Source organism: Vulpes vulpes, chromosome 10 (assembly GCF_048418805.1).
Source record: "Vulpes vulpes isolate BD-2025 chromosome 10, VulVul3, whole genome shotgun sequence".
NCBI classification, from domain to species: Eukaryota; Metazoa; Chordata; class Mammalia; order Carnivora; family Canidae; genus Vulpes; species Vulpes vulpes.
Genome location: NC_132789.1, coordinates 77879323 through 77894584, shown reverse-complemented (window position 1 = coordinate 77894584; position 15262 = coordinate 77879323). Strand labels below are relative to the sequence as shown.

Here is a 15262-nt window from a genome sequence, read left to right as displayed (position 1 = left end):
TCGCTGACTATATTCTTTAAACTCTGTCTTTTATTCTCATGACTCACTCCATAACTGGAAGCTTGTATCTCCCACTCCCTTTCCCATTCTGCCCAACCCCTTCACCTCTTCCCCTCTGGCAACCATCAGTTTGTTCTTTGTACTTGTAGGTCTGATTCTGCTTTTAGTTTTGTTTTTTTTTTTAAGATTCCATTCATAAGTGGAATCACATGATACTTGTCTTTCTCAGTATGACTTATTTCACTTAGCATGATATCCTCTAGGTCCACCCATGTTGTTTCAAACGGCCTGATCTCACCCTTTTCTATGGCTGCATAATATTCTGTAGTATACCACACCACATCTTTTTATCCATTCATTTATTGATGGACATTTACATTGCTTCCATATCTTAGCTATTATAAACAATGCTGCAGTAAACATATGTCTTTTCGAATTGGTGTTTTTGTTCTTTGGTAAATACCCAGTAGTTGAATTACTGAATCATGTGGTATTTTTATTTTTAATTTTTTGAAGAGGAATTATTTTTAGAGTCATAAAATACTAAATAACATTTTTGAAAACCTATAGATCCCTATAAGAACACTTTTAAAGGTACAATAATGGGAACAGAGCATCAAGTATGAAGCATGGCACATTAAAGAAAGGAGGGAACTGGAGAGAGAACTTAGTTTGTTCAAAACTAATGTTAAAAAAAAAAAAAAAAAAAAAACTAATGTTAAATATTGTTTTTTCTTCACCGAATTAATATACTTATCATTAACAAAAAGGCAAAATAAATAATTACATGAAACATCTTTCAGAATTTGAAGCAATGAATCACTTAAGTGTTTATATAATCTGGTATCATAAAAATGATAGTCTCAAAATGTTTATAATCTTTCTGCCATTAATTTTCTAAGAATACTTTTTTTTTTTTCCCTGTTCCTAATATCTTACTGGTCACCTCTAGCCCTGTGCCTGACCAGACAGGCTCCAGAGAGAGGAGTATAGTTCTTTTACCAGGACAATTACCAGGACCCAGATGGAGCATGAGAAGGCCTTAGCCTAGCTCTTGGGGATCACTGACTATGGAGTTTGAAGGAGCAGGTCTGGCCCCTCCTGATCAACACAAGGCACCAAACCAGGGGCACAGGTAAGGACCAAGAACCTTCTTTTTCACATTTGGAGATTGGATATCATCTTTAATAGTAATCCCCCATCTCAACACTCTTTTTACTACCATAGCAAGTTGTGATTAAGTGTGTGTCTGTGTTCCCGGACAGATGAGGGGCCGGTAGAGACTCTCAAGCAGATCTCAGCCAATAGCGCTACTGAGGAGCAGCTGGAAGACAGTCTCCATAGAGAAACAGGCTGGATTCTTGCCTCCCTTTTCCCTGAGCTGCTTTTCATGCATTTTGAGCCCCATGCCAGCCCAGATTAAAGGGCTTCTTAGTAAAGATCAGTCTCCAGTTCCCAGGCATCACTTCTCTGACCACAGGGATGTCCCTGGGCAAAGTACAGACTGCTAGGCAAAGGTGGATAACCATTATACAAGACATGAACTATGTATGTTGCTGACTATACGTGACAAATAAATGTACTTAACTATACATGATAGATAGATGTACCCAGCAAGAGGACAGCCTACCAGCAATGGAGAACCATTAAAGGCATTCAGTAACTGAGAAACCAACATTTTTGATAATGGGCTATTAGAAACACATATATCAGATTCTTCCCCCTAAGCACAATAAACAAAATTATGAAGTTGATGTTAGAAGGCCTTGTTGTCATCATAATGGTCTAATGGTTCTAAAGAGCAGTAAAAGGCAGACAAATTAGTTCCAAATAGGAAAGAGATTGGTTTATTCTACTTCTGTCAGATAAAAACTGATGGTTAGGGTTTTGAGAGGTCACCCATATTTCTAATCTGACAAAAAGCCAGATCAGACCATCTGAAGGCAAATGCCTACAAAAGGACAGCCTACATATAAGGCATACTATATGTATTTTCTATGTGATTATTAAGGTCCTTTTTAGAGCTATAAGGGAATTTTGGACACTGGACAACTAGGATTTTAAAAAGTCCTTATTTTTATTTTTTAAATTTATTTATTTTATTTAAAGATTTTATTTATTTATTCATAGAAACACAGAGAGAGAGAGAGAGGCAGAGACACAGGCAGAGGGAGAAGCAGGCTCCATGCAGAGAGCCAGACGTGGGACTTGATCCTGGGTCTCCAAGGATGATGCCCTAGGCCGAAGGTGGCGCTAAACTAAGCCCCTGGGACTGCCCAAAAAGTCCTTATTTTTAAACTAAAGTTTGGCTCACTGACTCACTATATAATAAAATTTTGCAATTATTACACAATATCCTGTTACTCTAAAAAATAATTCAGCAATAAAAAATGTTTCATAAAAAGTAAAAAGACAAAGTCCTCCAAAGTTATTTCGAAGCACAAAGAAACATACACAGAACAAACTGTTGAAAAACTTGGTATTAGAGAGTTAAGTGATGTTTACTTTTTCTTCACTTTGTCCAAAGGACTGGAGCTACAGATAGTATACCCACCCATTCATTTAAATCACACCTAGATGGAGTATAATACTGGCCTGATCATTCTACAGTAGTTAAAACATAATAGCGTCATCATTGTAACCCACGTTTACCTTATTAGTTCAATAACAGGATCCCAGAGGGCACTGAAGTTAACATACAACATTCCTAATAAATAACGAAGTGGCACCTGCAATTATAGGAGACTAGTTTAGTAAATGGGTAATAAAGCAGAATAGAAGGCGTGAAGATACAAATATCCCAACTCAAGACAACTGGAGGTTGGAAAGAAGCCTGTGCTTTAAAGGAAAAAGCTGTAGGTACCACTCCAAACTTCAGTATATAATAATTTCCCAACTCTACCTCAAACATCACTCGCTATTTAACAGAGAAGAATCCCTAAAGCAAACGTACTCAACACTTGCTCCAGATGTTCACAAAAGATGTAGAATTTGAAAAGACTTGTGATTAAATTCCCACCTAACAAACACGTTCTTCCTGTCCCCTTGTAAGACAAAACCTAAAGGGTAAGCAGTAAGGCACAGATCCCCAAGAACCCAAGATAGTACACTGTGAATGGCAGCTAGGGTTTTATAAGCAGATGGCTGAGTTTTCAAACTCTGCATTACAGGCATTCAGTTCCAAAGGTCTAAAGTTTTCTCAGTTGCCTTGAGAACAATTGTCATTACTCACATCCCCATGTGCTAGGGAGGCATTATACACAATGGTAGCTCTATTATAATTGGGGGCAAGGTGTTTGTGACTATTTTAGCAGCAGAGCCCTTTTTCCAAACGAAATGTAGCAAAGGACGGTAACATATAAAACAGGTTAAGGGCGGAACTGCTCTGATCTAAAGGGAATTCCTCTACTTGGCCTTCCTCCCAAAGGCATCTCTGATCCACATTCAATGGTCATGGATGAAAAATACCATACAAAAGGTAGGTGTGCCTGACATCCTGCGGTAGTGAAGAGACCTGGAGAAGAGCATCAGGTTTTAAGCCTGATGTTGAGTGCTCCTGTTGCCATGTACTTCCTCCCTTCACGTATTATGCACATACTCAGGAGAATGGAGGAGGGTAAATTATTTCCACTGTTGAATAGGCTGGCAGAGCCATTTAATTCAAAGCATCTAAAAAAACTGGAGATTTACGTAGCTTAAAAATTTTTAACTACTTGGTATGTTTCTCTTTTCAAAAGCCAGCAAAACAGATCATAAAGCATAATTAAGTTCAAAAAACATGGACACTTTTTTATACCTCCTGCAATGGCCCATCAGGGACTGTTGCCTGCACCACATCATGTCTTAGTTTTCTCAAGTGAAGAAGTTTTTCTCTGTAATCACTCACAGTTGCTGGAACGAGTTCTGCCTGGCGTAACACAGCAAAGGCAGACTGACGCTCTGAAAGCCCATCATCCTGAGTGAATGGAGAAAACCAAGGAGGCAGGTCAGTACTTTGATTTCCCAAAAAAGACCATGAAATGGAGCCAAAGTTCTAAAAAAAGAAAAACTGGGATATGTTAATGTTTGAAATTAAATAAGGAACACTTTTTTGAGTAAATGATTAATTTTTCCTCATGTCATTTGTTTTTCAAGAGATAATTTAAGATTAATGTTTAGCACAGAAACTACAAGTAAAAAATGGAAAACTAATTCTCAAAATGACTCAAATTGATTGGCCACATTTGTTGAAATAAAAATGTGTATATATACTTCCACTCTACAGTTCTGCTTTTAGAAGTAGTAATCTGCATTATGGGAATATTTCCCTATTCAAATACATCAGCATAAGGATGTTCACTACCCTTTTATTGGAAATGCTGAAAAACTACAAACAACCCACGTTAGCATCCGTCAGCAGAGAACTGGTTATGCAAGATATCTTCAACTGTGGTACAATGTTGAAGCTTCAAAAGAAATGAAGTAAGCCTACAGGTACTGATACGGAAAAACCTCCATGAGGCCATTTGTTTAAATTATACATGTGGATACAAAAAATCTGAAAGAATATTCACCAATTACCAGTGAATTTTCAGTGTGGGCAGGAGTAAAAATTACAACAAAGAATTTCAGTTTTTAAGATAGACATTTGTACAACAGTGTTTGAATTTTCTGCACAAGTGTCCTTTTGGAAATAAAAAAACTGAGTAATGTTTTTAACAAGTTATCCAAATTAACAGTGAAAATACCTCCATCATTTCTGGAAGTCGAACCTCAAAATGGTTTAGGATCCTTATTGTCAAGAGCCGAATCTAGACAAGGTAAAAGCCATGTTTCAAATTCCAAAGTTTACACATAAGAAACTGATTTATAGACAGTGAGATTCCATGTTATATAAGACTAAGGAAAATAAACCACTTGTCAGAGAAATACATGTTATTCTATCCCTTATTTCATATTGGACACCAACCAAGACCTCATTCAAATAGTACATGGATCAGTTTAATGACCAGACTAGACTGAGAAGATAAAGTTTCCCAGAGAAGCACGTTTTCCTTTCAACTATGACACTATGAGCATCTCTGTAAATAAGTACAAAGAATCTCAATAAATTTACAATCTTGTTGCAATTAGTGATTTTTATTTGTATGTAATTTATTTGGGTATTTACGTACACTTGACCAAACAGCAGAATCCCATAGGGGGCTTTAAAGAACTATGCAGATTTTTCTGTTTCAGCCCTACTGAGTCAGAATTCTGGCCTATGAGGATCTAGAATTCATATTTGTATTTAGCTTCCCAATTAATCCTGCTGCAATCAGATTATAGGTCAGTGTTCACGAATCACTGTTTTAAACAGAAATCATCCCACAGCAGCATTTTCTGATTAAGGGGCTCTGATAATGATGGGCAATACATACATATCAAAAGATGAGAGACCGAGAACATATCACAAAACACCATTACCTTGGATAGACCAGTTGAAATGTTTGCTTGTAACTTGGGAAATAATTCCATTAAGGCTTCCTCAGAAAGTGGCCCTTTGCAGCCACATAATGATAACCTCTGATAATAGAGATCAGCTAACAGCAACACAGATGGCTCCAAGGGAAATGTTCTGCAACAAGATATTTATTAGACCCAACCCGCACCATACAGCCGACTATTTAGACTATAACAAAAACCACAGAAAATCATCACTGGTGAAGGGAATGTACAAGGGACCAGGTTAAAGCTTTATGTAGACATCTAGCATCATTTTAGAATCTGAGGCCTTGCAACAATGAGTGATGTGCTCAAGGACATACAGCTTAAGTGGAAGCATTCACATATATCCTATCTCTGTGGGAACTACAGGGGGATGTCTCCTCAGAGGAAGAACACAGAAGCTGTGGCACCTCCCATAAGCTAACACGCTCCATTCGTAAGTCATTCTTATCATGACATACTTCAAGGATTTGAGATGGCTGAGGTGGCCTCACACACACCAAGAAAACAGCTCATCCCCGCGGCTCAGAATCATAGTTTTGACTACATGCAAGGACTGTGCCTGCTGGAAGTTGGCTTGCTGTTGCAATCAAGAGAAAAGTTCCACAATGGCTCCTTGCTGGGCAGCCCCTCCAGTGGCGACACTCAGGTCTTCCGGGACAGGAATGCCTCAGATCCCAGATCCCCCGATTTACTTCCTTGATGCTTCTGTGTTTCTGCTCAAATGTCTCCTTCTTGGTGAGGCCTTCCCTATTTGAAAGTGTCCTTGTCTCTAGCCCTTCAGACTCTCCCTATCCCGCCTCTGCTTTAATTTTCTTACCACTGTCTAATGTGCTATACAGTGTATGTATTATTTTGCTCAGTATTTCTTCTTGCTAGAACAGCAACTCCATGAAGGCAGAGTACTGTGTGTGTCTCACTCACTGAACGTGTCTCCCAGTGCCACGGCCTGGTACATGAGAAAAGCGAGTGAATATTTACTGAATGAAGGAAATGAATAAACCTGTTTTAAAATGCATAAAATGGATTAGAGTCTAGAAAAAGAAGTCAACTACTTTACCAGGTTTTACTTTTAGAAAGGGTACTGGGCTGAGTAGAAAACAGCTCCCCAGTAACAGCCCAGGGCTACTACCAAAGTCGGGAACAGGCTGACATCAACTTGCAAACAAACAATGCACTGGGCTGTGTTTGTATGCAGTAAAAGGACCACAGGAAAGTATTCTGAAACGGTGAATGTGTGGACATGAGACTGAGTGTAGTAGAAATATGTATGCTGGAAGTACTCAGGAAGTTACAGAAGGTCAACATGGGGAGATGCTAGGGTTGGGGACAATCTACAACACTAGTTTACACACATGGTAAAATACCTCTCCACAGAGATGGATCTGCATTTAAAGGATGTACTTATTTTAAGGATTCAGATCAATAACAAAGGATGGACTTATTTTAAGGATTCAGATCAATAACAAATTTCTAATACGAACACAACTAAGGTATAAAGTAGATCAAACCAAGGACTTTCATTATGCCCAAGTTTTCACAAGAACAGAAGCTTTTATATTTTATTTGTGAGTAAGATAAAATGGGGGTGTATTTACTTACATTACTAAATTCTTCACGCGTTCCACAGGAACCAAATGAAGGAGTTCAGAAGATTCTTCCAAACTTAGCAGAGTATTTACAGCTTGACAAAGAACAAATAAGTTTCCTGAGGGCAGAAAAACAGGACTAACCATATAACTCATTCCTTTGACAGATTAACTACTAGACATCTCATTTATCTAATACTTGCTATTTATAGAAGTTGTTAAAGTGAATTTGTGCCTTCTAAAGAATCATCTGTCCAATATTCAGAATCTAACAAGAAGGAACTGAAAAGACAAGGTTTCCAAGTCATGTATTTTAGCTTTTTAAAGAAAAAAATATTCAAAAACAAAGAATACATGTTCCATTAATTAAGATGAGGAGGAAGTTCGATGGTCCTACACAATGGCATTACCCAAACTAGAAGTTTTAAGGAGATGCACTTGTACTTTTCAAAAGCTAATAAATTATTTTCCTTTAATTTGACATTCATTTATTCCTAGACCAGAGGCTGGCAAACTTTGGTCCACAAGTCAGACTTTTTGTAGCCTTTTTTCTATATGGCCCACAAGCTAAGAATGCTTTTTACATTTTTAAAGGGATGTTTGAAACAATAACCAAACAATAAAGAATATGCCACAGGAACTGAATATGAAAACCTAAAATATTTACTCTCTGGTCCTTTACATAAAAACTTTGCCAACCCCTGCTCCAGAGACGAGGAAAGTGCTGTCCAATACAGCTTTCTCCAAGGACAACAGTGTTCTGTACTTGTGCCAATACGCAGCTGCAGTCCAAGCCACATGTGGCTATTGAGCACTTGAACTTGTGCTGAGTCTGCTGTGTCTGCTTAGTATCTAACAGAGAACCTAGCACAGTAAATAAACGAACTGCCATACATGATGTTCAAAAAGAAATAACTGCGCTAGGATGAAACAAAATGCCTACTTTCAAACTGCTGTCCTAGGCTAGTGAGAGGAGATGTTCAAGTATGTAACTGGGAAGGGTGCTCTGGGCAGGGAAGGCTAATACTGCCAAGAAAGTCACGTAGGCCTTCCCGGAGGAGGCGTGCTTGAAGTGAGTTTTGAAAGAAAATCAGTAAGAGTTCCTCAAGTGACAAAGACCCAGAAAGGATTCCGGCAGAAGAAAGAGTCATGAGGGTAGTCAGAGGGCTGTAAGAGATAGTATCTCGCTCAGGGTAAGCAAATGGAAGTGCCGGGAGTCCAAGGTGTATATAGGGATGGCATGCGTGTGGGACATTTCAAGCTGTGGCTTAAAAATGAGGCATCCTGGGTACCGGAGTGTCATACCCTCTGATGCTCCATCTTCAGATTCGGCTTGCCCTCATGCCACCCTGACCCAGTCACCCTGTGATGAGGCCCAAGCGCAGCACCTCCAACCTTACTGTCTTTCTTCTGGATTTACCATAAAGGGGGTGTGTGTCAGAGCACAGTGTGAGCCCAGTCTCTCTGGGTGTGCCAGACAGGAAAGAGAAGAAAACAAATGGAGATTGTAACTGACCTTTTCCAAAGCTGCCTCTGTCAACATTCACGAAGAGTGACTCTATGAAGCATGTGACTAGTGGTATCACCTTCTCCTTCTCTAGAGGTCTGTACAAGAAGTTGGGAGACAAAGGGAAAAGTTCAAACTGGCATTCAGTGGCTTTGTCAGGGAATGGCAAGGAATGGCTAACAAATACTTAAATCAGCACACTAAGTGCCTCTTTCAAATCTAACCATAGTTTATTTTCTCACCTTATATGAGGTAACACGACAAGGGCTGCCCAAGACTGTGAGAGGTAAGTAATATCTTTATCTGGGGGTAGCTGAATTATAGACAAGAGGTGGTCCAATACTGGGATCTGTTCTTTTCCTCCCTTGGGTCTAGTCTTCTTCTGCCTTAAATAAGATCTGAAGGAAAAGAAAAACGAATGTTTGAAAGAGGAGACAATATAATCGCTCTTGCCCTCTGAAGTTTGAAATAAACCTGGTTCCTCTCCATGCATGGAACATTTGTCCGGGGGAGGGAAGCAGTGGGTGAACATAAATAACTAAACAAATGGGACTCATTTACTGATTTTCAGTGAGAGGCTTTTTCGATGCCTTTGGTTCTACTTTCTTCTAATTTTCTATTTTAATTTGCTTTGTAACTTAGAGCCAAGGCTCTTCTGGTTTTAGCTGCTATTTCTGAATTTTCTGATTCATTCTGATTCGGTCTTTTCTGTTCACTCTGCTGATGGACATGTTTTTTGAACACCGGAGAGGTAATATGTTGTAATTAACAGACTTCCTCTAGTCCCTCCTTCCTTCCTGACACAAATTTTACTACTTTACAAATGTCAATGATTACGATGGAGAAGTAACTTTCTCCACTTCTTAAATCTCATAGATGTTTACTCAATGACATTTTCTGACATGACATTTAGCTTTAGGTATCTGTGACTTTGGCACTATTCTTTGTTTGCCTCTTTTCCTTTTTGCCAATGAACTGAACCTAGGTTCTATTTGAAAGACAGAAATCTAATTGAAAGAAAAGCCACAGAAACAGTACGTAAAATGATTTGTTCTGATTAATTTATCCTCCATGTCCAGTTTGGTTAGCTTATGACACATGAGAAGTGGAAGATCAGGTTTCTATTCTTATGTCTTTGTGATCATGAAAATTAACTTAAAAAGTTCTATTCTTTTTTGTTTCAGACTTACCAAGAAATTGAATGTTTGGAAATTACAATTGTTTAGTTAATTTCACTGATAATTTCTGATAGTCATTACACTTTGATATAGTCTTTCTAGTAGTAAAGACTCAACAATCTGCAAAAACCCTACGAGAAAACAGACGCTTTGAAAAAAAAAAAAAAAAAAAGGGTGGGTCATTGCCCTGCTTCATCACACCTGCCAATGAGCTCCTCCAATAAAATCCACACTCTGAATCTCACCTTACAACGCCCCATGTGATCTGATCCTGGCCTGCATCTCATTCTACTTTCCTCCTTGCTCAATGCTCTGTACCCACACAGGCTTTCTTTTTGTTCCTCAAACATTCCTCAAAGAAATTAGAACCATACTTATTCATATCCTAGAACTTTTACACTAAGTCTTCCCTCCACCTGGAAAGCCTTTTGCCTAGATCTTTGCAAGGCTGCATCCTTCCCATCACTACAATTAGTCCAAAGGTTCCTTCCCCCAAGAGGAGTCATATTGCCTTCCCATTCATTCTCCCTCTCAACACCTTAGTTTTATTTTTCTTTTTATTATTAAAATGATCTTGCTTATTTATCTCACATCCCAAGAATGTCATCTCAAAAAAAGGTAACCTCTTATTCATTATTATATCCCAATGCCTAGAACACTGCCTGATATAATTAGCATTTGTCAATTGATAAAATAAACGTATCTTCTAAAGAATCTTTTTCATATCCATTATCTCTTTCTAGTCTCACAACAAATCTGTGAGATAGGTGAATGGAGTATTACTAAGAATTACTGAGAATATTCAGACAAAGGTGACCATTCACATATATCCTATCTCTGTGGGAGTTGCAGAGGGATGTTTTCCCAGAGGAAGAACACGGAAGCTGTGCAAATGCCTTAAGATAACATGCCTCCATTTATTTAATTATTCTTATCATGACATACTTCAAGGAGGACCTGAGATGGCTGAGGTGGCCTCACACACGCCAACAAAGCAGCTTCATTTCCACTGCTCAGAAGCCACAGGCTGGGCTGCATGCAAGGAATGTGCCTGTTAGAAGCTGGCTTGGTGTTGCAATCAAGATAAAAGTTCCAAGAGAATAATTCTACAGGAGTTACTAATTATTCACTCCTCAGGAATCAAAGCTCAGTAAACTGAAAAACCAACAAGATTCTATTAGCATGTTTTGATACAGAAGCTACTTTTAAGGTCAGTAGAAGAGCAACGTGTGAAGAAGAGGAGTTCTTCCAGAATCTCAAGCTGATCCAGAATCATAAAGTAACTCTGCATGTGTGACTGTGGGGACAATAACATCCATCTCAAAGAATACTGTGATGCTTGAAAGCTGAGTACTCAGCAAAAACTCAAGGAATGTTCATCTATTCCTACTGCCCCAAAGCACACCACAAATGCAGCAAGTCTAACAAATCCCAGAGAAAAAAAGAAACTTAAGCATAAACATATAGGAATTTGATAAGGGAACTGATTTCCTAACCTGTAACTTCTAAAAACACAACCACAATTACTGGAAAAATGGTAAGCAGAATCCTCTCACATATTTATATGTCTTCTTTTCAACATCTAAGGGTACAATTTATTTTTAATGCAATTAAGGAAGTAATCCATGGCTCTTTTAACAATTCAAACAATGCAAAGGTATATAATCTAAAAGTTAACAGTCACTTCTTTCTTCCCCTTCCCAGCCTCCTAACATAAACAAAGTTAAAAGTTTTGTGAATCCTTAGGGAGATGCCAATTCTCCCCCAAATTGATCTGCAGGTTTAAGGCAATTACAAATAAAATCCTAGCAAGTTTTTTTTGTAGACATAGAGAAGATTCTTCTAAAATTTATATAGAACAGCAAACGACCAGGAATAGCTGAAATGATCCCCACCCCCCCAACCCCCAAAAAAACAGAATGGGAGGAATGAGGATTTTTTTTTTCAGGATTTCAAGACTTACCTTAGAGTTATTGTAGTAAGACAGTATGGTATTAGAGGAAGAGAATACATGGATTGATGGAAGAGAATAGAGAACCCAGAAATAGAGCCACACATACATGCCCAACTGATCTGACAAAGGTGCAGAAGAAGTTCAATGAAGAAGAATAGTCTTTAACTTTTTTATAAAAATTAACTCAAAATGGATCATGGACTTAAATGTAAGACATAAAACTATGAAACTTTTAGAAAAGTAGGAGAAAATATCTAGGACCTACAGCTAGGCAAAGAGTTCTTGGAATTGACATCAAAAGCCTGATCCATTAAAGAACAGTTGGTCAACTGAACCTCATCAAAATCTAAAATGGTGGTCTGTGAAAAATCTTAAGTGAACAAAGACAAGCTATCAACTAAAACAATAAATCTGCAAACCATTTATCTGACAAAAAACCTTTGTCTAGAATATACGTGTTCTCAGAATTCAACAGTAAAGAAACAAACAATCCAGTTAGAAAACCGGCCAAGGAAATGAATAGATATTTCACTAAAGAGGATATACACATAACATAACATACATATAAACCCAGGAAAAGATGGTCAACATCATTAGCCATTAAAGAGATGCAATTTAAAATCACAGTGAGGGGATCCCTGGGTGGCTCAGTGGTTTAGCACCTGCCTTTGGCCCAGGGCGTGATCCTGGAGCCCCGGGATCAAGTCCCACATCGGGCTCCCTGCATGGAGCCTGCTTCTCCTTCCGCCCCTGTCTCTGCCCCGCCCCCTTCTATGTCCATCATAAATGAATAAATAAAATATTAAAATAAAATAAAATAAAATAAAATAAAATAAAATAAAATAAAATAAAATAAAATAAAATCACAGTGAGATTTCACTATATCTTATTGGACTGGCAAAAAATAAAGCCAGTGATAATAACAAATGCTGGAGAGGATGCAGAGAAACTTGATCATCCACACTGCTGGAGGCATATAAAATGGCATAAACACTCTGGAAAACTGCTGGCAGCTTCTCATCAAACGGAGACGTACTTATGATGTATAACTTAATTCCACTTTCGGGCATTTATCTCAGAGCAACAAAAAGTTATGTACATGAATGTTTGTAACAGCCTTTTTCATACTAGCCAAAAACTAGAAGTGATCTAAATATCTTTCAACAAGTCTGTCATTACATGGACTATGCTACATCCATGCCACGGGCTGCTACTCCAGAACAAGCACATGAAAAGATGTTCAACAAAGGGATGGACTCTTGATATACACAACCTGGATGGGTCTCAAGGGAACTGCATGACTGAAAGACAATCTCAAAGGTCTACTCTTACATTCTATTTATATAATATTCTTAAAATGACATAATCATAAAAATAGAGAACAGATTAGTAATTGCCAGGGGTTAAGAATGGAGAGTGGAGTGTCAGAGTGACTGTGGCTATCAAAAGGTTGCATAAGAGATCCTTGTGATGATGGAACAGTTCTATATCTTGACTCTGGCAGTGATTATGAATCTACACGTGATAAAACTGCACAGCACCATACCGCCATATACACACAAACCCAGAGATGAGTGTGCGTGTAAAATTGATGAAATTTGAAAACTGTCAATTTTATGGTTGTGATATCACAGTTAACTTATGCAAGATGTTACCACTGGGAGAAGCTGGATAAAGACTACACAGGACCTTTCTACACTATTTCTTTCAATAGCATATGAATGTACAATTATTTTAAAATAAAAGATTTAAAAAATTAATAATCATCTCTTTCTTTCACATACCATCCTCCTGACATTAACTAGGTTAACCTGTTTGTGTATCCTTCCACATTTTTTCCTTTAAAAAAAAAAATTTAAAGATTTTATTTATTTATTCATGAGAGACACAGAGAAAGAAGCAGAGACATAGGCAGAAGGAGAAGCAGAGTCCATGCTGAGAGCCTGATGCAGGACTCAATCCCGGGACTCCATGACCACGCCCTGAGCCGAAGACAGACAGACGCTCAACCGCTGAGCCACCCAGGCATCCCTTCCACATCTTTTCCTTTGCTTATTTACACTTTTTGTTTTAACTCTGAAAAATGAATTCATACTCAACAACCATTCTATAACTTGCTTTTTTCACAGAACAATATATCATGGATACCTTCCCAGTTAATATATAGAGATCCTCATTTTTTACAGTATTCTTGATGCATTATAAAATGGGTAATCCTACTAATATTACAGGGAATAGACACTTAGAACTTACCCCACCGTCTGATGTGAAAAAACCAGAGGGTACTTCTCAATTGCCATCGAGCCAGCAGTGGGAGGTGCTGCTTTGTTCAGAATGAGCTTAGCCAAAATGGCCAGAGCTTCATCTTTGGCAGTAGCCTCATCAGTCAAGAAGCAATTTTCAATATACAAGAGAAAGCTGGGTAGAAAAAGCTAAAAATAAGAAAGGAAATCACATTTATTAACAGATATACATTTCATAACACTAAGGAAGAGAAGATTCTAACACGTCTACAGAGGGAAAAAAAGATCATAAACACAGGATCAGAAATCATAAAGGCATTAGACCTCTCCACAGAAACAATGAAAGCTAGAAGACCATGGAACAATGCGTAAAAAAACTGAAGGAGAATGACAAAATCTATAATTCTATAACTCATTCTACTAGCAATATGAATAAAGACATTTTCCAAGGTAATAAGTCTCAAATTTTTATTTCTATTCGTCCTTTCTCTAGAACCTCCAGAAAATGTCTATCATCAAAATAAGAGAGCAAACTAAAACAAGGGAAAGGTTTGAGAACCAGGAAATAGGAGAAAAGCAAAAGGAAGTCCTGTTATGACATCTGTGCCATGGGTTGAGAAAGCAACCCATTCAGACTTGCACTGCTCCAGGAGGAATGATTCCAGGAAACAAAAGAAAAACAAAAACTTGAGCTGATAAGTTTTCTGACATGTGAAAAGCATTTTAGAATGCTGTTGACAGACAGACTCACTGACCAGCTATTCAGGGAAAATCATTTCTAGTTTTTAAAGGATGAGGTAATCTATAACTTCAGGAAAAGTGAAAAAGTATACAAAAAAAAAAAAAAAAAAGAAAGAAAGAAAGAAAAGAAACGAAACATAAAATACTCCTTGTTTTTAGAAAGGTTAACTTTATGGTGATTAAGAATCCAACCAAAATTTGTGATGTAACTCTATTGAACGAGAGGTATAAAAGAACCAGAACACATGCACCATAGGAGGAAGTCTACAGAAGAGTACTAGAACTAATGGATCAAGGAAAAGCAGTGCATTAGAAAACATAAAGGAACAGAAAAATATAGACAAAACCCAAGAAGAGATGTGGTTGTTCTCAGTGAGGAAGAAGTTAATAGAAATCAAGTGACTAACTTTGTGCCTCTGACTTTTAAAACTCTATACAAAGGGTACTCTGACAAAAATAAGATGTTTATAAAAAGACCAGAGTGAACAGGAGTGAAGGAGAAGATGTAGTTGGTAAGAAAACCAGAGTAAGGTAAAGGGCTCTCACCAGATAGTACAGAACAGGGCTAGGATATGCATGAAGAA

At 37.9% G+C, this 15262-nt stretch overlaps 1 protein-coding gene across 4 annotated transcripts in view; it reads right to left on the bottom strand.

Moving 5' to 3' along the window:
- The window catches only part of UTP20 (UTP20 small subunit processome component), a 96171-nt gene that overhangs the window by 67134 nt on the left and 13775 nt on the right, over positions 1 to 15262 (bottom strand). For all 4 annotated transcript variants that reach the window (XR_011994949.1, XR_011994950.1, XM_072724697.1 and 1 more), the window contains exons 12-19: positions 13948 to 14126; positions 8805 to 8960; positions 8572 to 8660; positions 7069 to 7174; positions 5446 to 5596; positions 4728 to 4790; positions 3797 to 3955; positions 2653 to 2729 (exon numbers count right to left, since the gene is read on the bottom strand). Coding sequence is in view for 2 of the 4 variants with exons in the window: in XM_072724697.1 (XP_072580798.1) it covers positions 2653 to 2729; positions 3797 to 3955; positions 4728 to 4790; positions 5446 to 5596; positions 7069 to 7174; positions 8572 to 8660; positions 8805 to 8960; positions 13948 to 14126 (980 nt within the window). In the remaining 2 variants the exon portion in view is untranslated. The remainder of the gene's footprint in view (positions 1 to 2652; positions 2730 to 3796; positions 3956 to 4727; positions 4791 to 5445; positions 5597 to 7068; positions 7175 to 8571; positions 8661 to 8804; positions 8961 to 13947; positions 14127 to 15262) is intronic.